This window comes from Hemiscyllium ocellatum, chromosome 10 (genome assembly GCF_020745735.1).
Source record: "Hemiscyllium ocellatum isolate sHemOce1 chromosome 10, sHemOce1.pat.X.cur, whole genome shotgun sequence".
Classification (NCBI taxonomy): domain Eukaryota; kingdom Metazoa; phylum Chordata; class Chondrichthyes; order Orectolobiformes; family Hemiscylliidae; genus Hemiscyllium; species Hemiscyllium ocellatum.
Window position 1 is genome coordinate 1117572 of NC_083410.1, and position 26266 is coordinate 1143837.

At 43.7% G+C, this 26266-nt stretch overlaps 1 protein-coding gene across 4 annotated transcripts in view; it reads left to right on the forward strand.

The window, feature by feature from the left end:
- Nucleotides 1-26266, forward strand: part of cenpo (centromere protein O) — a 38888-nt gene that overhangs the window by 3936 nt on the left and 8686 nt on the right. For 2 of the 4 annotated variants that reach the window (XM_060831181.1, XM_060831182.1), the window contains exons 2-5: nucleotides 7311-7480; nucleotides 13492-13624; nucleotides 16490-16755; nucleotides 22564-22735. In XM_060831181.1, coding sequence (XP_060687164.1) covers nucleotides 7311-7480; nucleotides 13492-13624; nucleotides 16490-16755; nucleotides 22564-22735 — 741 coding nt within the window. Of the gene's footprint in view, nucleotides 1-7310; nucleotides 7481-13491; nucleotides 13625-16489; nucleotides 16756-18069; nucleotides 18136-22563; nucleotides 22736-26266 lie in introns of those variants that run through there. The other 2 variants (XM_060831183.1, XM_060831185.1) reach the window with 2 other exon arrangements.

Here is a 26266-nt window from a genome sequence, read left to right on the forward strand (position 1 = left end):
GATAGCCCGAGTAACTATAGGCCAGTGAGTCTGACTTCAGTGGTGGGCAAAGTCTTAGAGAGAATGGTAAGGGATAAGATTTATGAACATCTGGGTAGGAATAACGTGATCAGGGATAGCCAGCATGGTTTTGTGAAGGGCAGGTCGTGCCTCACAAACCTTATTGAGTTCTTTGAGAAGGTGACCAAGGAAGTGGATGAGGGTAAAGCAGTAGATGTTGTGTATATGGATTTTAGTAAGGCGTTCGATAAGGTTCCCCATGGTAGGCTAATGCTAAAACTTCGGAGGTATGGCATTGAGGATACATTAGAGGTTTGGATTAGGAATTGGCTGGCTGGAAGGAGACAGAGGGTAGTAGTTGATGGATTATGTTCATCTTGGAGCGCAGTTACTAGCGGTGTACCACAAGGATCTGTTTTGGGACCATTGCTTTTTGTTATCTTTATAAATGATCTAGAGGAAGGACTTGAAAGCTGGGTAAGCAAGTTTGCGGATGACACAAAAGTCGGTGGAGTTGTGGATAGTGAGGAAGGAAGTGGTAGGTTACAGCGGGATATAGATAAGTTGCAGAGCTGGGCGGAAATGTGGCAAATGGAATTCAATGTAGCTAAGTGCGAAGTCGTTCACTTTGGTAGGAATAACAAGATGATGGATTACTGGGCTAATGGTAGGCTACTTGGTAGTGTGGATGAGCAGAGGGATCTTGGTGTCTATGTACACAGATCTCTGAAAGTGGCCACCCAGGTAAATAGTGCTGTGAGGAAGGCATATGGAGTACTGGGCTTTATTGGCAGAGGAATTGAGTTCCGGAGTCCTGAGGTCATGTTGCAGTTGTATAAGACTCTGGTGCGGCCTCATCTGGAGTATTGTGTGCAGTTTTGGTCGCCATACTATAGGAAGGATGTGGAAGCTTTAGAACGAGTGCAGAGGAGGTTTACCAGGATGTTGCCTGGAATGGTAGGAAAATCTTATGAGGAAAGGCTGAGGCACTTGGGGCTGTTCTCATTGGAGAAGAGAAGGTTTAGGGGAGATCTGATAGAAGTGTATAAGATGATTAGGGGTTTAGATAGGGTAGATACTAAGAACCTTTTACAGCTAATGGAGTCAGGTGTTACTAGGGGACATAGCTTTAAATTAAGGGGTGGTAGGTATAGGACAGATGTTAGGGGTAGATTCTTCACACAGCGGGTTGTGAGTTCATGGAATGCCCTGCCCGTATCAGTGGTGAACTCTCCTTCTTTATGGTCATTTAAGCGGGCATTGGATAGGCATTTGGAAGTTATTGGGCTAGTATAGGTTAGGTAGGATTCGGTCGGCGCAACATCGAGGGCCGAAGGGCCTGTACTGCGCTGTATCCTTCTATGTTCTATGCTCTATGTTCTATGTTCTATGTAGTAACGGGGAGAAGGTAGAGTAACGGTGGGGGAGAGAGAGTAACGGGGTGAGAGAAGGGACTTTAATGGGGGGGAGAGAGGGGAGAGTAACGGGGAAAAGGAGGGAGAGGGGTGGGGAGAGTAACGGGGAGAGGGGTAGGGAGGGTGGGGGGAGGAGAGTAATGTGGGGAAAAGAGGGGAGAGTAACGGTGGGGGAGAGAGTAACGGGGGGAGAGAAGGGATAGTAACGGGGTGGGGAGGAGAGTAACGGGGAGGGTGGGGGGAGGAGAGTAACGTGGGGAAAAGGGGGGAGAGTAACGGGGAGAGAGAGGGGACTGTAACCGGAGGGGGGGGAGAGAGAGTGGTGAGTAACGGGGGGGAGAGAGAGAGGAGAGTAATGTCGGGGGGAGAGAGGGAAGAGTAATGTAAAGGCAGTTCGGAGAAGGTCCACATGGATAATTCCTGGTATGGAGAGATTTTTTAAATCAGATTCCCTACAGTGTGGAAACAGGCCCTTTGGCCCATCAAGTCCAAACTGACCCTCCAAAGAGTAACCCACCCAGCTCCATTTCCCTCTGGATTAATGCACCGAACACTATAGGCAATTTAGCATGGCAAATTGACCTGGCCTACACATCTTTGTGACTGTGGGAGGAAACCGGAGAAGACCCACGTAGACACGGGGAGAATGTGCAAACTTCACACAGACAGTCACCCGAGGCTGGAATTGAACCTGGGACTCTGTGAGGTAGCAGTGCTAACCACTGAGCCACTGTGCCGATTATCTAGGAGAATAGGGTAAACAGGGTCAGTGGACTTTAGGAAGATGAGAGACCTCATTGAAACAAATGTGATTCTTAAGAGGCTTGAAAGGGTGGATGCTGAGATGTTTCCCACATGGGAGAGTCTAGGCCCAGAGTCTCAGAATAACGAGGCACCAATTTAAGAGGGAGGTGAGGAGGAATTTCTTCTCTCAGTGGGCAGAGTGTCTTTGGAATTCTATGTCACAGAGAACAGTGGGGTTAGAGTCCTTGTGTATATTCAAGACTGAGATAGAGAGTGATGGTGGAGGGTTGTTTTTCGGATTGGAGGCTTGTGGCAAGCAGTGTTCCACAGGGTCTGGTACTGGATCGACTTTTGTTTGTCGTTACAAAAATTATTTAGGTGAGAATATAGAAGGATGTAGTGTCATCTGCAAATTTACTAACCAAGATTGGTGGTACAGTGAAGAAGGTTATCTAAAATTACAAGGAAATCTTGATCAATTGGATCATTGGGCTGAAAAGTGGGAGATGGAGTTTAATTTGGATAAAGATAAGGTATTGCATTTGGTAAAACAATCAAGGGCGGGACTTATACTATTAAAAATAGGCCCTTGGGTAGTGTTGTAGAACAGATACACCGAGACACTTCTTTGAAGTTTGCATTAAGAAGGTGTTCAGCACACTTACCTTCATTGCTCAGACCTTTGAGTAAAGGAGTTGGGGCGTTATGTTGAGGTTGTACATTGGTGAGTACTGTATCCAGTTTTGATTGCCCTGTTATAGGAAGGGGATTTACCAGGATTTTTCTGGGACAGGAGGGTTTGAGTTATAAGGAGACACTGGATAAGCCGTAATGTTTTTCACTGGAGCATAGAAGGCTGGAGGGTGATCTTATAGAATTTAGTTTTATTGTCATGTGTATTTTACAGTAAAAATACAATAAAATACAGTAAAAAGTTTTAATTTGTCACCATAAAATGGCACCATTTTGAATAATTCAAGCATATGGAATTAAAAAAAGACATAGCTTGAAGAGAGTCCATTAGTCCTAAGCCATCTCATCACCATCCACGACATCTGCGCTGCCATTCCTCCACAACCGCTTCACAGCTATCTACACTGGACTCAACCAACACTGAAGTCACCAATCCTCAGGCGCCATCTTTGCTGCTGGTTCAATACAGCCTCATTGATGTAAGTTGCATTTCTTGTCACTGGGCCAACATTATCAATATTACTGTAATGCCGTTCCATCATCGATTTTCTGCTCCCAGCACCATCTACAAATTGCTGACGATATCACCACAGTAGGACAGATATCAAACAATGATGATTCAGAATACAGAAAAGAGATAGAGGGCTTGATGCTGTGGTGTAGTGATAACAACCTCACTCAACAATGGCAAAACAAAAAAACTGATAATTGATTTCAGGAATAAAGGCGGAGAACACACCCTTGTCTACATTAATGGAGCGGAAGTTGAGAGCGTCAAGTTTCTAGAAGTGACGATAATCGACAAACTGTCCTGGACTTCCCATGTCGATGTGATGGTCAAGAAAGCACAACAATGTCTCTTCTTCCTCAAGTGGCTTAAGAAATCTGCATGTCCCTGAGGACTCTCACTAACTTTTACAGATCCACCATAGAAAGCATAATATCTGGCTACTTAACAGCCTGACATGGCAACCACTCTGTCCAGGACCGTAAGAAACTACAAAAGGTAGTGTGCGCAGCCCAGGCCATCACAGAAGTCAACCTTCCATTCATGGATTCCATTTACTTGGCTCGCTGCTTTGGAAAGGCTGCCAAAGAGGCGGACGTGAGGACTGCAGATCATCACAGACCCATCTCACCCTGGTAATGCCTCTTCCGTCAGGCAATATATACAAAAGTCTGAACACATGCACTTGTAGGTTCAAGAACAGCTTCTTCCCTGCTTTTGTTAGATTGATGAATGGATTCCCTAATTAAAATAACGTTGATCTTGTTAATGTTGATCTTGCTTTATGCACCTCCTATGCAGTGCAACCTGTATGCCTACTCTGTCGAAGCAGCCTGTGATCTGTATGTCATTGCTTACTATGATATGCCTGTACTGTTCACAAACAAAGCTATTCACTATACTCAGAAACGCATGACTACAACAAATCAATTCCAGTTATACCCAATTAACAACAAAGTTGCTGACCTTTGCTGCTGGGCTAAAATCTCTGATGTCCCCTCTACCAATGTGGCATGCGCCGATTCCTCTCTCTCTCTTTCTCTGCCTGTCTGTGTCTCTCTCTCTCTCTCTCTCTCTCTCCCTCCCCTCTGTGCTGGGCCTGCTTGATGTCTGCGGTATGCCTGCCCAAGGTCCGCACCCAGGGCCTGAGTCACGAAGGCTTAGGGGACAGGGGCTGCACTCTGGCCACTACCAATGCTTGTCCCGTCTCAGACAAGGTAAGTAAAATTTTTTAAGAAAAGAGGGAGGAATAAAAAAAAGTAGTTGGAGTGGATGACCTCTGGCTCAGGAGCCCTGCTCTGCTGCAATCTTGAACCGAAAGTTTATAAAATCATGAGTTTAGATAATGTGAATGGCAGGTGTCTTTTCCCAAGCTTGAGGGATTTCAAGACGAGGGAACATATTTTTAAAATGAGAAGAAAATGATTTAAAAAAGACTTGAGGGGCAATTCTTTTACACAGATTGGTTCATGTGTGGAATGAATTGCCAGAGGAAGTGGTGGGTGCAAGTACAGTTACAATGTTTAAAATGTATTTAGGTAAGTACATGAATAAGAAATGTTTGGAGTGATATGGACCGGACACAGGCATGTAGGGCTAGTTTACTTTGAGCTAATGCTTGGCATGGACTGTTTGGACAAGGAGTCTTTTTCCATGACTCTGAGATAGGTCTTGACCTGTAGGTGAGTGAAAGTATACTGGGAAAGGACAAGGAAGTGGAAGTGAGGAATGTCAGTTCATGATCCTTTTGAATGCTGCAAGCTCGAGGGTTGAATAGTGTACTCCTGTTCCTATTTCTTAAAGTCTAATAATCTAAGAGTAATGAGGTTATACTTTGGTTGTGCATGCATTGGTAAGACTGCATCTGGAGTACTGTGTACAATACTGGTCATCATACCTATGGGAGGATGTTAATGAGTTGGAAGCAGTTCAGAGGAGGTTTACTAGACTCATACTGGCAATGACTGGATCCCCTCACAAGGAATGGCTGGTCAGGCCAGGCCTGTATAGTCTGGAGTTTGGAAGAATCAGAGTGACTTCATTTAAGCATATAAGATCCTGATGGAACTTGATCATGTGATGTTGAAAGGATGCTTTCTCTTGTTGGAGAACCTAGAATTTGAGGCCATAGCTTAAAAATAAGGGATGCTCATTTAAATTATTCTCTGAGAGGGTTATAAATCCTGGGAACTCCATTCCTCAGAAGAAACTGGATGCAGATTCTTTTAAGTATTTTTAAGGCAAGGATAAATCAATTGTAGATTACTAAAAGGGATGAAAGATTATGGGGATATGCAGGAATGTAGAGTTGAGATTGAATTAGATTCCCTACAGTATGGAAACAGGCCCTTTGGCCCAACTAGTCCACACCGACCTTCCGAAGAGTAACCCACCCTGACCCAGTTCCCTCTGACTAATGCACCTAACACTATGGGCAATTTAGTATGGCCAATTCACCTGACCTGCTCATCTTTGGACTGTGGGGGGAAACCCACACAGACACAGGGAGAATGTGAAAACTCCACACAGACAGTTGCCCGAGCTGGAATCGAACCTGGGACCCTGGTACTGTGAGGCAGCAGTGCTAACCACTGAGCCACCGCAGTGAGGTTAAAATCAGATTAGCCATGTTTTTACTGAATGGTGGAGCAGTCTTTAAGGGCTGAGTGACCCATTCTTGTTCCTTATTCGTTTGTATGTTTGTATCCTGGCTCCTGTGCTCTAATCCTTTCACTGTGAGTACTGACATTCCATTTAGTTTCTTCAATGCCTGCTTCACCTGCATGCTTGCTTTCATTGACTGGTGTATAAGGAAACCTGGATCTCATTGCTCCACTCCTATTCCAGTCTATTTCTATTCAGATAATAATCTGTCGTCTTGTTTTTGCTATCAAAGTGAATAACCTCACATTTATTCACATTATACCATATCCTCCATTTGTCATGGACCCTGATAAAGATTGATCATGACCATAATGGAATTGATATTGTTGCGTCCTGTGACTACCTACATGCAGGCAAGGATGCCCTGAGGCATGGTAAATTGGTGAAACCGAGCAAAGGCTACGGCAACGGATGAATGGGCACTGCACAACAATCATCAAACAGGAGTGTTCCCTCCAAGGTGGACTTCGTGACAGGCTGCAGTGAAAAGTGACCGAGCAGAGACTGATAGCTAAATTGGGACCTTGGGTTCATGTCACACTACAGGTGACCACCATTGCACTATACACACACACACCCTCTCACAGACTTTTACACTCACACACACATATACACTCTCTCTCAGACACTCTCAAACACCCCCCCCCCTCCACCAACACATACACACACACACCCGTACAAGTACACATACCCATATATCTTTGTGGGGTGAATTTGTACTTGCAGAGTTACATTGTACTTTGCTCAAAAACTGCATGAATCCATGTAAGACTCTGTTAACTCACTTTTTAGATTAGAATCAGTTTAAACATTATGGCACTGACAGGGAACACGGGGCTAACACCTTCAACATCTTATCTGCGCTGACACTAATTGTGACAGTTAACCTGAGAATGTAACTTTAAAAAAAAATTTGTGATTTACATATGAAAGAAGTGAAATTATCATGGTCATTCTAACAGATGAGAGACTTAACAAACAACCAAGGTATTTTTCAATGTATAATTTCAGTTACATCACACTGTAAACTTTTGTTATGAATTCTGTGTCTTACAATTGTGGCCTCCACAACCACTTGATGAAGGAGTGGTGCTCCAAACGCTAGTGCTTCCAATTAAATCTGTTGGACTATAACCTGGTGTTGTGTGATTTGTGACTTTGCATGGGAGAAATTGAACTAGATGGAATTTGGTCATTTGTCATGCAGTAATTTAATGTTCCTGTGTAATATGTTGTGTGAAGCATTCCAAAATATAAAGCGATTAATCCATTTTTGCGTTTTGTAGGTGTGTTGGAACACTTGAAGACACTGGAGAAATGTGCCAAGAAGCTGGCGTCAGAACAATTAGAAGCACAGCACAGAGCACAGGTTCTAGAGCAGGAGAAAACATTGTTGGAAAGACTGAGATCAAAAAGGGATGCACTGAGGACCAGAGTGACTGCACAGTCTGCTGGAGTAAGTGAAGGTGCTTAGCAGCTTTAGCTACAATGTGATACTCTGAGTCCAAGTTGGAGCCCTGTTTTCCAATCCACATGGCTCAAATTGTGAGCTTTTCACAGTTGTGGACTCTTTCCAGCTTAACCATCTTGTTTTTATTTTCTATGCCTCAGGTAATAAAAACAATTATCCACTCTGCCTCAGGTAATTAAAGCAAGTATCCACATGGCTTCTTAACCACCATATTCACTTGCCCTGCTACCTTCAGCGATCTGTTGGTATGCAGACCAAGGTTCCTCTGCTCTTCAATGCTTTCCAAGATTCCACCATTCACAATGTAATCCTTTCCCTTGTTAGTCCTCCCCAAGCACAGTTTTGCAGGTTGAATTCTATTTGCCAGGTATCTTCAACAGTTTATGGCTATCCTCGTCACTATAGCAAACATTTTATTAACCGGCACCTATAGGACAAGGAGTGTACTGTTTGATCAAATATTCCAGTTGATCCAGAGGTCTACATAATCAATGTGAAAACACGCACTAAAGAATAGAAATGGCATGCAAGGGGTTTTTATATGCTATTTACAGTGTAAATCACTGAAATAATAATGCACTTTTCCTTAAATAAAACTTACCTACAAAGAGCTGCCTTACTTGTACTCTCAACTGACTATTACGGAGATTGTGACAATATAGTAAACTTGTTGTATTTGAAGTATGTAATTTTTGCCGATTAATCAAGAGTGCCAGTTAAAACCAGGTTTGTTGCATTTACCATCAGTGAGTTTCTCCATCATAACCTCAGCATATCAATCCAAATTGTTAATATACACCTCAAACAGCAATGGATTTCCAGTCACAGAAATATCTTTTTGCCATCACTCTCTTTTCTGTCTCTCAGCCAATTTAGGATCTTATGTACAAATTTGCCTTGGATCCATGGGTTGTTTATTTTTTAATGAGTTTGCCATGAGAAACCTCATCAAAAACCTTGCTAAATTCCTTGCCGACCACATCAAATGCATTACTCTCATTAACATTGCTGGTTACTAGCTGAATGTGTGGCTGAACAACTGACTCAGGAGAGCTTCAGATATCTGGATCATTAAGACCTCTTCCAGGCCAGGTGGGATCTCAAAGAGTCGTAGAGATGTAAACATGGAAACGAACCCTTTGGTTCAACCCATCCAGGCTGACCAGATATCCCAACCCAATATAGTCCCACCTGCCAGCACCCGGGCCATATTCTTCCAAGCCCTTCCTATTCATATATCCATCCAAATGCCTGTTAAATGTTGCAATTGTACCAGCCTCCACCACTTCCTCTGGCAGCTCATTCCATACACATACCACCCTCTACGTGAAAAAGTTGGCCCTCTACCACCACCCTCTATCTTTTACCTTTGAGCCAGTTCTGTATCCAAATGCCTGTTTCTCCCTGTATTCCATGAGATCTAATCTTGCTAATCAGATCACTTCTTCTACTCTGCCCTCATTAATTCTCTTTGTTAATTCCTCAAAAAACTCAATCAAGTTTGTGAGACATGATTTCCCATGCACAAAGCCATGTTGACTATCCCTAATCAGTCCTTACCTTTCCAAATACATGTACATCCTGTCCTTCAGAGTTCCCTTCAACAACTTGCCCACCACCAACGTCAGGGTCACTGGTCTATAGTTCCCTAGCTTGTCCTTCTTAAACAGTGGCACCACATTAGCCACCCTCCAGTCTTCCGTCACCTTGCCTATGACTATCGATGATACAAATATCTCAGGACGACACTTGGCAATCAATTCTCTAGGTTCCCACAGAGTTCTTGGGTACACCTGATCAGATCCTGGGGACTAATCCACGTTTACCCATTTCAACACATCTAGCACTTCCTCCTCTGTAATGTGGACATTTTGCAAGATGTCATCATCTATTTCCCTACAGTCTATATCTTCCATATCCTTTTCCACAGAAAATACTGATGCAAAATACTCATTTAGTATCTCCCCCATTTTGTGCGGAACCATACAAAGACCTTGCTGATCTTTGAGTGGCCCTCTTCTCTCCCTAGTTACCACTTTGTCCTTAGTATATTTGTAAAAACTCTTGGGATTCTCCTTAATTCTGTTTGCCAAAGCTATCTCATGTCCCTATTTTGCCCTCCTGATTTCCCTCTTAAGTATACTTCTACTTCCTTTATATTCTTCAAAGGATTCACTCGATCTATCCTGTCTATACTTTACATATACTTCCTTCTTTTTCTTAACCAAACCCTCAATTTCTTTAGTCATCCAGCATTCCCTATACCTACCAGCCTTTCCTTTCACCCTGACAGGAATATACTTTTTCTGGATTCTCATTATCTCGTTTCTGAAGGCTTCCCATTTTCCAGCCGTCCCTTTACCTGCGAACATCTGCCCTCAATCAGCTTTTGAAAGTTTTTGCCTAATACCGTCAAAATTGGCCTTTCTCCAATTTAGAACTTCAGCTTTTAGATCTGGTCTGTTCTTTTCCATCATTATTTTAAATCTAATAGAATTATGGTTGCTGGCCCCAAAGTGCTCCCCCACTGACACCTCAGTCACCTGCCCTGCCCTGCCTTATTTTCCAAGTGTGGGTCAAGTTTTGCACCTTCTCTAGTTGGTACATCCACATACTGAATCAGAAAATTGTCTTGTATGCAGTTAACAAATTCCTCTCCATCTAAACTTTTAACAATATGGCAGTTCTTACAGATAGCTGCTGAGATCTCCTTACAAGTTTGTTTCTCAATTTCCCTCATTATTAGGGGGTCTATAATACAATCCCAATAAGGTTATCATCCCTTTTTTATTTCTCAGTTCCACCCAAATAACTTCCCTGGATGTATTTCTGGGAATATCTTCCCTCAGCACAGCTATAATGCTATTCCTTATCAAAAACACCACTCCCCCTCCTGTCTTGCCTCCTTTTCCATCCTTCCTGTAGCATTTGTATCCTGGAACATTAAGCTGCCAGTCCTGCCCATCCCTGAGCCATGTTTCTGTAATTGCTATGATATCCCAGTCCCATGTTCCTAACCATGCCCTGAGTTCATCTGCCTTCGCTGTTAGGCCCCTTGCATTGAAATAAATGCAGTTTAATTTATTATTCCTACCTTGTCCCTGCCTGCCCTGACTGTTTGACTCACTTCTGTTCTCAATTGTACCAGTCTCAGATTGATCTCTTTCCTTATTATCTCCCTGAGTCCCAACCCCCCACCTTACTAGTTTAAATCCTCCTGAGCAGCTCTAGAAAATCTCCCTGCCAGTATATTAGTCCCCTTCCAATTTAGGTGCAATCCGTCCTTCTTGTACAGGTCACTTCTACCCCAAAAGAGATTTCAATGATTCAAAAATGTGAATCCTTCTCCCATTCACCAGCTCTTCAGCCATACATTCATCTGCTCTATCCTCCTATTCCTGCCCTCACTAGCTCGTAGCACTGGGAGTAATCCAGACATTACTACGCTCGCGAACCTCCTTTTTAAATTTCTGCCTGACTCTCTGTAATCCTCTTTCAGAATCTCAACCTTTTCCCTTCCTATGTCGTTGGTTCCAATCTGTACAAGATCTGTACAAGAAGAATTGGTTGTACTGAAACTGGAGGGGCACCAATCTACTTGCTAGTGCCACTCGGGTGGATTTAAACTAGTGTGGCGGCAGGGTGGGGAAACAGTAGTAAGTCAGCATGTGGAGTGATCGAGGAGATGGTCGATGTTAAGTCAAGTGAGTCTAATTAGAAGAATAGGCAGGACCAGGTTAATGAACATAGTGGGACAATCATCTGAAGTGTATTTAGTTGTCTATCTCAATGCATTTCAAAACACACAACACTTCCTCCAACATTATGTTGACCTGCCTGAGAGTATTCACACACCTTTCCCTAACCTCAACATCCCTCATATCCCTCTCTTTGGTGAACACTGATATGAAGTACTCATTAAGGATCCACACATAACTGTTCTCCTTTATCCTTGAGTGGGCCTACTCTTTCTCCAGCCACTCTCTTGCTCCGGACATATGTATAAAATGCCTTGGGATTCTCCTTAACCCTGCTGGCCAAGAACATTGAGGAACAGTATGTTTTTCCATCTTGTTAGTTACCTCAGTACCTGCCACAGACCTAGTCTAGCAGCAATGTCCTTTAGGACCCAAAAATGAAATCACCCAACCAGAGTATATCCTTGTTCCTTTGCTACTCTTAGTCGTCCTCCAAACAGTGTTTAACGTGGAGCAGCACTGATTCATCAGCCAAAAACAAAGGGGTGGGGGTGTTCAATAAGTTACGATCAGCAAGAGATTCCTTGCCCTTGTTGGCATGATGCTACTGGACTTCATTGGATCTAGAATTAATGTTGGGGATTTCCAGGGTCCCTTCCAATTGAAAATCAAGGTACCAATGCCTCTCAAACAAAAACAGAAATTGCTGGAAAAGCTCAGCTAGTCTAGTAGCATCTGTGAAGAGAAATCAGAGTTAACAATTCAGGTCTAGTGACTCTTGTTCAGACTAGCTGAGCTTTTCTAACAATTTTTATTTTGTTTCTGATTTAAAGCATCTGTGGTTCTTTCCGTTTTTGTTTAGTGCCAGTACCTGTGCTTTGCCGAAACTGGTTGTGGGATAGTACGTGTCCAGTAATGGTGCTGCATGGGAAGTTTTGTGTAAGATATGATTATATAAATATGGCAGTGTCAAGCTGTTACTTGACTGGTCTGTGAAACTGCTTTCCAAATTTTGGCAGTAAGAAAGGATGATTTTATAAAGTCAACGTTGCTGAGTTTGCTGTTGTCATTTCTGGTGTCTAGGTGTCATTCATTTGAGATCTTTTAGCTATTTGATACAATTGAATAGCCATTTCAGAGGGCAGTTAAGAGTCAACCACATTGCTGTAGGTCAGACTAACTCAGGATAGCAGTTTCTTTCTCTATCTTGATCAACTGGACCAATGGGCTGAGGAATGACAGTTAGCATTTAATTTAGGCAAATACAAGGTGTTACATTTTGATAAGGCAAACCAGGACAGAATTTAAATCGTCAATGGTAGAACCTTGGGAAGAACAGAGATCTTGGGGTACAGGTTCATAGATCCTTGAAAATGGAGTCACAGGTAGGTCAGGGTGGTGAAGAAGGCTATCAGCTGTCATTGATCAGAGGATTGAGTATTGGAGTTGGGACAACTTGTTGCAGCTGCACAATTCGTTGGTAAGGCCACATTTGGAGTACTGTGTGTAGTTTGTGTCACCCTACTGTAGAAAAGATATTATTAAACTAGAAAGAGTGCAGAAAAGATTTACTAGGATGCTATCTGGACTGGAAAGTTGAGTTATAAGGGGAGGTTGGATAGGCTGCGACTTTCCCTGGAGTGTTGGAGACTGAGGGGGTGGCATTGTAGAGGTATATCAAATCATGGGAGGTATAAATAACGAAGGTAGCTGTCAGCTTTTCCCAGTAGGGGAGTCTAAAGCTAGAGGTCATAGGTTTAAGGTAAGAGGGGAGAGGTACAAAAGGGTCTAGAGAGGCAATTGTTTTCACACACAGGATGGGGGCTGCTAGAGGTAATGGTGGAAGTAAATACAATTTTGGCATTTAAGAAACATTTAGACAGGTGCATGGATGGGATAGCTATGGAGGGATATGGACCAAACACAGGCTAATGGTTGGGGTTTAAATTATGAAAGCTGGGTGGCATTGGCCAGTTGGGCCGAAGGGCCTGTTTCCATGCAGTAAACCTCTCTGACTCTAAGGATATGACTGGCTCAGATGGAATTTTGAGAATCAATGATAATTTCATTTCATGGTCACTATGACTGAAACTGGCTTTCAATTCCAGATTCTTATTGAATTGAAATTCTGCTCGTTGCTGTGGTAGGATATGATCCTGTTTCCCCATAGCAGCACTGGGGGCTAGGAAGACCCTGCTGTTTGTAAGATATCGGGTGAAGTGCAATATTGAGTATGATCTTCTTGTAAGAGCTGTCTATCTGATATTCCCACACTGACACTAACTCTTTTATATGCAGTCCTTGTTAGATATTCTGACAGAGACGCGAACAGTCTCAGTGCCACTGTTGGACAAAGTGGATGTTAGTTCCATGTTACTGAAAGGGAGAGTCAAGACTCTGCAGGACATTCTGGATGCATATAGCCTTGCAGGTGAGTTCCTGTTCATCTTTGAACATCACTCAACTTACATAAATTTATTGTGGGATAGTGAGTACCAACTGCACACAAAATTGTTGACCACATTAATAATACTGATAATATGAAAACATGGATGAAAATAAATAAGAGCAGCAGTGGACCATTCAGCCACTTGAATACAATAATGGCTGATTGTCAACCTTAATTCTATTTTTTCAAACCCTTTATACTGCAAAACTCTTTCTTAACAATATTCATAGAATCATAGAGATGTACAGCATGGAAACAGACCTTTTGGTTCAACTCATTCATGCCGATCAGATATCTTAAATTAATCTAGTCCCACTTGCCAGCATTTGGACTATATCCTTTAAGCCTTTCCTATTCATATACCCATCCAGATGCCTTTTAGATAGTGTAATTGTACCAGCCTCTGTCATTTCCTCTGGCAGCTCATTCCATATACACACCACCCTGTGCATGATACAGTTGCCCTTTAGGTCCTTTTTAAATTTTTCTGCTCTCTCCTTAAACCTATAGCCTTGAGTTTTGGACTCTCCTACCCTGGGGAAAAGACCTTGACTATTCACCCAATCCATGCCCCTCATGATTGTAGAAACTTCTATAAGGTCACCCCTCAGCCCCCATCTACAGTGCACCATAAGACTATCCATAGCACTGGGCAGAGAATTCCAAAGATTTACAACTCCTAAATTGAAGAAGTTTCATTCCTAAATCATTGCATCTTTGTCCTGAGACTATGCCCCATGTCTAGATTGCACAATCAGAAGAAACAACCTTTCTGTATCTGGCCTGTCAAGTTCTGTGAGTTTGTGGTATGTTTCAATGAAATCAACTCTCATTCTAAACCCCAAGAATCTGAGCTCACTTCGCCTATCATCCCAGCGACTAATTTAGTGTACCTTTGCTGTGCTGTCTTCAGTACAAGTAACTATTTATTTAAATGTCAAGAATAAAGCTGTACATAATATTCCAGACGTGGTCTCACCAAGCCCCTTTATAATTGCTCCAATCCACTGGTAGTAAAGGCTGACCTGATATTTGTCTTCCAAATTGATTGCTGTTATCTACCTCTTAACTGAGTTACTCAAATAAGATAGGATAGTGGTGAGAAACGACTTAGGAGGATTCTGGGAGAAGTCCGATTTCTCACCACAACTGAGAAGGGGATTATGGAGGACCTGGTGCTCAGTAGGAAGATGGGCATCCAACAGGGCTTTAGTCATAGAATATGCCATTATTCAACAAGAGCTGTAAAGAAAAACCTGGGAACTATAAACTGTAAACCTAACACTTCTGTGGTCAGTAGGTTACTTGGGAAAATTCTGAGGGATAAGATACAACATGAATTTGGAAAGATAGGGTTTGATTAGCAGTCAGCATGGTTTTGTGCATGGGGTATCATGCCTCAGAAGTTTATTAGAATTATTTGATGAAATGACCAGGAAAATTGAGGAGGGCAAGACGATAGACATAGTCTGTATGGATTTCTGTAAGGCCTTTGATAAAAGTCCACATGGTAGGCTACTCTGAAAGGTTAGGGGCAGCTGGCAAATGGGATACACAATTGGCTTGATGGTAGGAAGCAGAGAGTAATAGTGGAAGGATGCTTGTCGGACTGGAGGCCTGTGATTAGTGGAGTGCCTCAGGGGTTGGTGCTGGGCCCAGAGCTGATTGTTGTCTATATCAATGATTAATAAGTTTCTCGATGACGCTAAAATAGGCGGGATTGTGGACAGTGAGGAAGGTTATCAGAAATTGCAGCAGGACCTTGATCAGCTGGGGAAGTGGGCCAAGAAATGGCAAATGGAGTTTAATATAGATAAGTGTTAGCTCTTGCATTTTGGAAAATCAAATCTAGATCTGAGTTACATGTTGAATGGTAGAGCCTTCAGGAGTGTAGTGGAACAGTGCGACCTTGGGTTTCGGGTACGTGGTTCTCTGAAAGTGGAGTCCCAGGTAGACAGGGCAGTGAAGAAGGCTTTTGGCACACTGGCCTTCATCAGTCAGGCAACTGAGTATAGGAGTTGGGAAGTTATGTTGCAGTTATACATGATGTTGGTGAGAATACAGTTAGAGCATTGTGTTTAGTTTTGGTCACCTTGCCATAGGAAGGATGTTATCAAACTGAATAATAAGGAGCGGTTGGACAAGCTAGGACCTTTTTTCTTTAGAGCGTAGGAGACTGAGGGGGGGATCTTACAGAAATGTGTAATATCATGAGAGGCTTGGGTAGGATGAATGCACTCAGCCAGGACTCGAGGACATCAGTTTAAGGTTAGAGGGGAAAGAATCAAAGGTTATCTGAGGAGCAACCCTTTACACAGAGGGTGGTACGCATATGGAATGAGCTGCCAGCGGAAGTTGTTGAAGTGGGTACATTAATAACATTTAAAAGGCATTTGAACAAATACATGGATAGAAAAGGATATGGGCCATGGGATTAGCGTAGATGGACATTTTGGTTGGCATGGACCAGTTTGGTCATAAGGCCTGTCTCCATGCCATAGGACTCTATGACTCTATTTCATACTCTGTTTATAAGTCAGCCCTGATTCAGGTAAAATAGCAGCAGCTTTGAAGGTCAGATGAGACTTGATCCATGGTTTGCTTTTATCATAACCGTGGGTTCTGTTTACTCTTTTAGGTTAAATTCGTTCCAGCCAATCTCCTTGGAGCACCTTTTGTCTTTTGATAGTATATTGTAATTTAGTGATAGATTAAGGCCACTTATCCCTATACTGATGCGAGATTTTGGTGAAGTATCAGAGAGACTCGGCATTAGAAAGAGAGGCAAAAAAATCTGTTTGGATGATCACTGTTGGTTACACTTGATCTTTTTCTGTCTCTGTGTAGGAGTTAGCGTTAAGGTGAGAGAGCCAAGCTCTACATTCTCTTTCTGTATCAGCACTGCATATGAAGGTATCTACCTAGACTCTTATTACCTGGACATTCACACCAAGCATCCACGCAAGATCATTCAGCACAACATACCTGCCTTCATCCCTCTGGAGCAGACAGCTCGCATGTACCTGCAGAATGACCTTGGGCAGTTCGTGGATGTGCTGCGGGATGCCCTGAATGCCTATGCCAGCAGAAGATATCAGGTGGAGCAATTACAGGTACAATTGGTACACAGTGATTCAGCTGAACAATATTCAGATGGAATAAAGCACTCTCAACTATTTTAACTGAAAGTAAATCTTCCTTCCTCCCTGTAAAATACTCCCAGAGCAGGCACAGCAATGGTTGAAATTCAGAGTAAAGCTCTCTCTACTCTTTTAAACTAAAAGTAAACAGCAGGTAAAGCTCTTTCAATTACATCCAGGACAGGGACAGACAGAGTAAAGTTTACTCTACTATTCTAACAAAAAATAAAGCTTCTTGTACACTGCCCCTATCAAACACCCCAGGACAATACAGCACAGGACTATTTGATAATTAAGTGCCATGGATGAGTAATCCAGAGGCACAAAATAAAATCCCACTACAGCAGCTGAGAATTCAAATTTAGTAAATTAAGTAGATCTCAAATGAAAAGTGGTCTTCATAATAATTAGATTAGATTACTTACAGTGTGGAAACAGGCCCTTCGGCCCAACAAGTCCACACCGACCCGCCGAAGCGCAACCCACCCGTACCCCTATATTTACCCCTTACCTAACACTACGGGCAATTTAGCATGGCCAATTCACCTGACCCGCACATCTTTGGGCTGTGGGAGGAAACTGGAGCACCCGGAGGAAACCCACGCAGACACGGGGAGAACGTGCAAACTCCACACAGTCAGTCGCCTGAGTCGGGAAATGAACCCGGGTCTCAGGCGCTGTGAGACAGCAGTGCTAACCACCGTGCCGCCCATAATGATCACATGACAAATGAATCATTGAGAAAACCTGCCTTATTTTAAAATTTGCCATCCTCATCTAGACTAACCTAAAAAAAAAGCTTGCTACCACCTTCTCAAGGGTGTTTAGAGATGGACAATAAATTCTGGCTTTGCCAGCCATGTCCACGCCCTGCGAATGAAAGCTTTCTCTGTTCTCTTGCAACAAACACTCAGAATAGGTACTGAAAGAGTTCAAAGCCTTCCACATGAGGAGGTAGTGGTACAATGCTAACTAAAGAATCATACTGCACAAATGAAGGGGAGGTGGCAACCTGGTGGTATTATTGCCGAGCTGCTAATCCAGAGACCCAGGGAATGTTCTGGCAGCCTGGGTTTGAATCCTTCCATGGTGGATGGTAGACGTGTGCCCCACGGTCAGTTGTCGTAAATGCCCATCTGCATCAGTAATTTCCTTAGTAAAGGCAGCGGTGAGTCACTGATTTGAGCTTTTAAATTTGAAGTCAAAGAGCAGAGGTTTCTGGGAAAGGAGGGACTTCTTATTTTTATTTCCGTCCAGCGAAATAAGTCAGTGTTTTCTCAACCCAAGATCCTACCTTCGTCGGGCCTTCCACCCAACCACCTGCTCTAACCTTAAAGACCAGGGACATATCAGGTAAGCGTCTCTTCTTTTTTACTTTGTGATAAGGGGACAAGCAGGGAATGAGTGCAGGGACAGCAATGTTCCTCCTGCATGATGTTTGAGGTGAGGGATGCCATTAGTGTCCCATCCAAGTACCTCTGCAGGAAGTGCGCCCAACTCTCGCTCCTCCAAGACCATGTTAGGGAACTGGATGAACTTCGGATCATTCAGGAGGCAGAGGCTGTGATAAGAGTTACAGGAAGTAGTTACTCCTAGGCACGAAGAAAGCTGGGTGATTGTTTGAAGGGGGAAAGAACAGTCAGTAGAGTGATCCCCTGTGGTCGTTCCCCCAAAAAACATTTCTGCCGTCTTGGATACTGTTGAGGGGGACGACTTTCAGGGGTATGCAGTGGAGCCCAGGTCTCTGGCACAGAGCCTGTCCCTGTTGCACAGAAAGGAGGGAGGGAAAGGAGGAGAATGTTAGTCATTGGGGACTCAGTAGTTAGAGGCTCAAATAGAAGGTTTGTTGGGAACGAACGAGACTCGCGGTTGGTGTGTTGTCTCCCAGGTGCCAGGGTCCGTGTTGTCTCTGATTGTATCTTTGGGGTCCTGAAGGGAGAGGGTGACCAGCCTCAAGTCGTTGTCCATGTGGGTACCAATGACATAGGTAGAAAGAGGGATAGGGATGTAAGGCAGGATTTCAGGAAGCTAGGGTGGAAGCTGAGAGCTAGAACAAACGGAGTTGTTATCTCTGATTTATTACCTGTGCCACGTGATAGCGAGGCATGGAATAGGGAGAGATATCAGCTGAACGTGTGGGTGCAAGGATGGTACAGGAGGGGGGGTTTCAGGTTCTTGGATAATTGGGGCTCATTCTGGGGAAGGTGGGACTTATACAAACAGGACGGTCTTCACTTGAACCAGAGGGGTACTAATGTCCTGGGTGTGAAATTTGCTGGTGCTATTCGGGTGGGTTTAAACTAGCTCAGCAGGGGATTGGGGACCGGAGGTGTAGTTACAGTGCACAGGAGGATGAGAGTAGGAAGGACAGGGACAGAATTTCAGGGTCACAGGAATGTGCTGGCAGACAGCAAAGTGGTTTGAAGTGTGTCTGCTTCAACGCCACAAGTATCCAAAATAAGGTAGGTGAACTTGCAGCATAGAACAGTACCTGGGACTCCAATGTTGTGGCCATTTCGGAGACATGGATAGAGCAGGGTGAGGAATGGATGTTGCAGGTTCCAGGGTTTAGATCTTTCATTAAGAACAGGCAAGGTGGTAAAAGAGGGGGAGGTGTGGCCTTAGTCAAGGACAGTATAATGGTGGCTGAGAGAACTTTTGATGAGGACTTGTCTACTGAGGTAGTGTGGGCTGAGGTTAGAAACAGGAGAGGAGAGGTCAGGCTGCTTGGAGTTTTTTATAGGCCTCCGCAGAGTTCCAGGGAGGTGGAATAGAGGATTAGCAAAATTATTCTGGGTAGAAGTGAAAAGGAACAGGGTAGTCATTATGGGGGACTTTAACTTCCCCAACATTGACTGGAAATGTTATTACTCTAGTACGTCAGATGGATCAGTTTTTGTCCAATGTGTACAGGAGGGTTTCCTGACACAGTATGTCGAAGGGCCGACAAGAGGGGATGCCACACTGGATCTGGTGCTTGGTAATGAACCAGGCCAGGTGTTTGATTTAGTTGTAGGTGAGCAATTTGGAGAGAGTGACCATAATTCAGTTACGTTTAGTTTAGCGATGGAAAGGGATAGGTACGTGCCACAGGTCAAGAGTTATTGATGGGGCAAGGGAAATTATAACACGATTAGGCAAGAATTAGGATGCATAGAATGGGGTAGCAAAATGCGTGTCCTTGATAGGTATGTCCCTGTCAGGCAGGGAGGAAGTGAAAAGGTAATGGAACTGTGGTTTACGACAGAAATTACATCTCTCGTTAAGAAGAAGAAGGAGGCTTATGTGTTGATGAGGCAAGATGGTACAGATGAGGCAATGGAGAGTTACAGATCAGCTCGGAATGATTTAAAGGGAGAGTTAAGAAGAGCAAAGAGAGAACACGAACAGTCTTTAGCAAATAGAATAAAGGAGAACCCTAAAGCTTTCTATAGATATGTGAGGAATAAAAGGATGATTAGGGTAGGAACAGGGCCAGTCAAAGACAGAAGTGGGAAGTTGTGTGTGGGCCCTGTGGAGATCGGAGAGGTGCTAGAGGAACAGTTCTCATCGGTTTTCACTCAGGAAAAGGAGAATATTGTCAAGGAGAATAATGAGGTACGAGATATTAGACCAGAAAGGATCGAGGTTAGTTATAAACAGGTGTTATCAGTTCTAGAAGGAGTGAAAGTAGACAAGTCCCCTGGACCGGATGGGATTTATCTGAGGATTCTTTGGGAAGCCAGGGAGGAATTAGCAGTGCCTTTGGCTTTGATATTTGAGTTATCATTGTCTACAGGTTTAATGCTAAAGGACTGGAGGACTGCAAATGTTGTGCCCTTGTTCAAGAAGGGCAGTAGAGATGACCCAAGTAATTATAGATCATTGAGCCTTACTTCTGTTGTAGGAAAGGTTTTGGAAAGGATTATAAGAGATAAGATTTAGGATCATCTAGCAAGCAACAATTGGATTTCAGATAGTCCACATGGTTTTGTCAAGGGCAGGTCGTGTCTCACAAACTTGATTGAGGTTTTTGAGAAGGTGACCAAGCATGTAGATGAGGGTAGGGCAGTTGACGTGGTATACATGGACTTCAGTAAAGCCTTTGATAAGGTTCCACATGGTAGGCTGTTGGAGAAAATGCAGAGGCGTGGAATTGAGGGTGATTTAGCAGTTTGGATTAGAAACTGTCTTTCTGAAAGAAGGCAGCGAGTGGTGGTTGATGGGAAAATATTCAGCCTGGAGTCTGGTTACTAGTGGTGTGCCACAAGGGTCTGTTTTGGGACCACTGCTGTTTGTCATTTTTACAAATGACTTAGACGCAGGCATAGGTGGATGGATTAGTAAATTTGCAGACGACACTAAAGTTGGTGGAGTAGTGGACAGTGTGGAAGAATATTACAGGCTGCAGGGGGATTTGGTAAACTGCAGAAATGGGCTGAGAGGTGGCAAATGGAGTTCAATGCAACTAAATGTGAGGTGATGCACTTTGGGAAGAATAACAGGAAGGCAGAGTACTGGGTCAATGGAAAGATTCTTGGTAGTGTGGATGTGCAGAGGGATCTTGGAGTCCATGTACATTGATCCCTGAAAGTTGCCACCCAGGTGGATAGTGCTGTTAAGAAGGCATATGGTGTGTTCGGTTTCACTCATAGAGGGATTGAGTTCCGGAGCCGTAATATCATGCTGCAACTATACAAAATGCTTGTGCATCCACATCTGGATTATTGTGTACAGTTCTGGCCCCCATATTTCGGGAACGATATGGAAGCATTGTAAAAGGTGCAGAGGAGATTTACCAGGTTGTTGCATGGTCTGGAGGGAAGGTCTTATAAGGAAAGGCTGAGAGACTTGGACTGTTCTCATTGGAAAGAAGCGGCTAAGAGGGGATTTGATAGAGACATATGAGATGATCAGAGGATTAGATAGCGTAGACAGTGAAAGTCTTTTTCCTAGGATGATGACGTCAGCTTGTACAAGGGGACATAGCTACAAATTGAGGGGTGATTGATTTAAGACAGATGTCAGAGGCAGGTTCTTTATGCAGAGAGTGGTAAGGGTGTGGAATGCCCTACCTGCTAATATAGTTAACTCAGACACATTAGGGAGATTTAAACAATCCTTAGATGAGCACATGGATGATTTTGGGATAGTGTAGGGGGATGAGCTGAGAATAGTTCACAGGACGGTGCAACATCGAGGGACGAAGGGCCTGTTATGCGCTGTATTATTCTAGTTCTATATAAAGGAAATTCGCTACCTTTACCTGGTCTGGTCTGCATATGACACCAGGCTCTGATATCTCGATTGCCCACTGGGCAATTAACAATGGGGAAAACAAAAATGTCAAAAGACAAATTTTTTTTTTAAACCATGTTTGCTACCACCCAGAGGGATAAGGAATGAGCAGAAATGATAAATGGAAACAGCACCATCTGTAAGCTACCCTCCCAGCCACTGGCCAGCCTGATTTGGAAAAATATGTTTGTTCCTTTGGTGTTGCTGGGTCAAAATCCTGGAACTCTTCTTTGGCAACATTGTAGGTGACCCTACATCCCCATGGACTGTACTGGTTCAAGACAGTGGCTCACCACCACCTTCTCAAGGGTAATTTGGGATTGGCAACAAGTCTGGGCAAGACAATGACATCGACATTACTTTGTACTTTTTGTTTATTTTTTTCAAGTAATTAAACACTCCGGACTGGTAGAGTAGAAATTAGGTTCAGAATGAAGTTACCGCTACAGTACTGACCAATAGGTTTACAATAAGCTAAATACTAATAGTGTCACTCTTTCCCAGGTGCACCACCATACATCCCTGACGGGCCAGGTACAGAAGAATGCTGCATATAACTTGTTGAAATTTCAGTGTCCCATTCAGTGTGGGGACATGCATCATGACGTCCAAGTGAAACTGGTATATGAGGATCTTGCATGCTACCTTCCAACTGAAGTCACATTGACCTGTACAGGTGAGAACAAATAGGAGTTGGATCCCAATACATGATAACTGTATATCTCAGGAAGGTACAGTATGGGGTTAGATACAAAGTGTCCTCTATACTGTCCCCATCAAATACTCCAAGGACAGGTACAGCACAGAGATAGTCACAGTGTAAAGTTTCCTCTTCAATATCCCCATCAAATATTCCCTGGACACGTATAGCACAAGGTTTGGTACAGAGTAAAGTGTCCCCATCTCTTTTAACTGAAAGTAAATCCCTATCTATGCTTTTAAACTGGAAGTAAAGCTCACTCAACACTGTTTCCATGATACATTCCCAGGACAAATATGACCCAGGTGAAAATCCTAGAAATTCCACCCAAATGGGATTGAGTGCCCCTACACCAAATGAACTGTTGTGGTTCTGTTCGCCGAGCTGGGAGTTTGTGTTGCAAACGTTTCGTCCTCTTTCTAGGTGACATCCTCAGTGCTTGGGAGCCTCCTGTGAAGCGCTTCTGTGATGTTTACTCCGGCATTTATAGTGGTTTGTCTCTGCCGCTTCCGGTTGTCAGTTCTTGCTGTCCGCTGCAGTGGCTGGTATATTGGGTCTAGGTTGGTGTGTTTGTTGATAGAATCTGTGGATGAGTGCCATGCCTCTAGGAATTCCCTGGCAACATGAATTCGACTGGGACAACACTACTATTATAGGGCAATCCAAACAGAGAACAGCCAGGGAGCACCCGAGCTACAAATCTTCTCCCAAACTTTGAACCAAATGAACTGTAGTGTTTTAAAAATGTGGCTCACGATGACTTTTTCAAGGATAACTAGAGATGGGCAATAAACGCTGACCTGACCTGTGACGGTAACATCCCATGAATTCATTAAAAAAATCAACAAATGGAAGCATTAGCATTAATCTCCTCATATTATGTGTTAGTCTTACTGAGTGAGTGGGGGAGGGGATTGAATGAGGATGGAAGAGAGTCATATTGGGCAAGGCAGCTGGTAAAAATGCAAACAGTTTTTGTCCTTTTATTTGAGGAAAGATAAACTGGCATGGGATGCATTCCAGAGGTTCACTCGGCTGATCCAAGTATGGAGAGTACTGTCTTGTGAGAAGTTGGTTGGGCCTGTATGCATTGGAATTTAGAAGAATAAGGTATGATCCCATTGAAATATCACAAATTTTCTGGGGACTTGACAGGGTAGACATGAAGAGGTTGTTTCCCGTTGTAGCAAAGTCTGGCACCATATGACATAATCTTAAGGTAAGGGATCACTCGATTAAGACAGAGCTGAAGGATTTCTCCTCTGAGGGTTGTGAATTTATGGAATTCTTTCCCGTAGAAGGCTGTTAAGGCTAGGTCATTCAGTATATACAATGTTGGAATAGACAGATTTTTAATCAGTAAGGGCATGAAGGATTATTGGGACAAGGCAGGGAAGTGGAATTGAGAATGATCAGATCAGCAGCCATGATCTCATTAAATGGCAGAGGAGACTTGTTGGGCTGAATGCACTACCTCTGTGCCGACATCTTATGATCTTCAGGGTTTGAGCAGTGGCTAAGAAGAAAGCAAATGAGAAAGAGCGAAGTATCAAGCAAGCAAGATGGGGAGGGAGGGATTGAACTGAGCACTGGATTAAGTGAGGGAGTCCGTGGGAGAATATGTTTTTTTTTCCTTTGTTTATGGGATGTGGGTTTTGCTGGCCATCACAGAATTTATTGCTTATCCTGAATTACCTTGAAAAAAATGGTAGTGAGCTGCCTTCTTGAATTGCTGCAGTCCATGTGCTGCAGGCAGATTCACAGTGCTGTTTGGGAGGGAGTTCCAGGGTATTGACTCAGCAAAACTGATGGAACAGTGAAATGTTTCAAAGTTGGAGGGGAACTTGCAGGGACTGGTGTTCGAATGTACCTGTTGCCCATGTCCTTCTAGATCGGTGGTTTCCACCCTTTTCAGTAATATGACATACTTTCAATGAGACAACAATTCCACAACACACCCACTGTTGTCAGCTGAATTGAATGTTCAAATCAATAACATTTACTTGCACTAGCTATAGTTAAGGCCTTACTGGAAAGGTTTGCAACATTGTGCATGCAGCAAACTAAACAAGGATCATAAGTATTAATATTTTAAATCCCTCAGCAAAAATGCATCATCTTTAACTGAGCACAGACGGATTTTTAAAATCTGCTCAATTCAACTGTTTCGATCTATTCATGGATAAGGGATCAGAAGAAAACACAAAGGAAATTGCAAATCACTAGATTGGTGAGAACCATAGGCCTGCCAGTTGTGCAGAATCCTTTGATCCGGGGAGGATTTATGTCACCACACTCATTGGAATTTAAAAGGTTGAAGGAGGATCTTATAGAAACATATACAATTATGAAGACAATAGGTAAAGTGGAAGCAGGGAGGTTGTTTCCACTGGCGGGTTGAACTAGAACTAGGGGCGTAGCCACAAAATAAGGGGGAGCAGGTTACGGACTGTGTTGAGGATGAGTTTCGTCACCCAAAGAGTTGTGAATCCGTGGAATTCCCTGCCCAGTGAAGTAGTTGGGCAGGCAGGAAGCTGGAAGAACACAGCAAGGCAAGCAGCATCAGGAAGTGCAGAAGTCGACATTTCAGGACTGGGGGTGGGTGTGGGGATTGCTGCAAATAAAGGGGATGGTGGGGGCAGGGTGATGAAGTGGGGATAGTAGAAAACAGATAGAGAGTACGACCTGGTTGGTCAGTGGTGGGAAAGAATCTGGTTGGTGGCAGGGAGCAGGGGAGGGGGAGGGAGATTATTTGAAATTGGAGAACTGTAGGGTACCCAGGTGTAAGATAAGGTGTTCCTCCATTAGGAGCTGTGGTTTATTTAGACAATGGAGGAGGCCAAGGATGGTCATGCCGGAAAGGGAGTGGGAAAGGGAATTGAAATGTGCGGTGACTGGGAGGTCCGGCCGGCCCCTGCGAGCTGTGATGCTCGACGGACTGTTCCCTAAGTTTACGTTCGGTCTCCCCGACATGGAGAAGACCATGTCGGGAGCATTTGATGTAGTAAACTAGGTTGGAGGAGAGACAGGTCAACCTCTGTCTCACCTGGAAGGACTGTTTGGGGCCATGATGGAGGTGAGGGGGTGGTGTTACCAGCAGGTTTTGCAGGTGAAGGTACCTGAGGGTCTGCTGGTGGGAGTGTCGGAGGAAATGGTCCTTGCGGAAGGTAAAGAGGGGTGAGATGGGGAAGATGATCTTGGTGGTGGGGTCTACTTGGAAGTGGTGGAAGTGTTTGAGGATGATGTGTTAGATGCGGAGACTGGTGAGGTGGTCATTGTTGGGGGGGGGTTAGAGCAGTGGAATGGGGAATGGAGGTCGTGCAGCGGAGGACTATCTGGATGATGGAGGCAGGAAAAGCACGTTTTTCAAAACATTTTTGTCTCTAACCTAGTGAAGTAGTTGAGCTGCCTCATTGTATGTTTTTAAGACAAAGATAGATACATTTTTGAACAGTAAAAGAATTAAGAGTTATGGTGAGAGAGCAGGTAAGTGGAGCTGAGTCCATG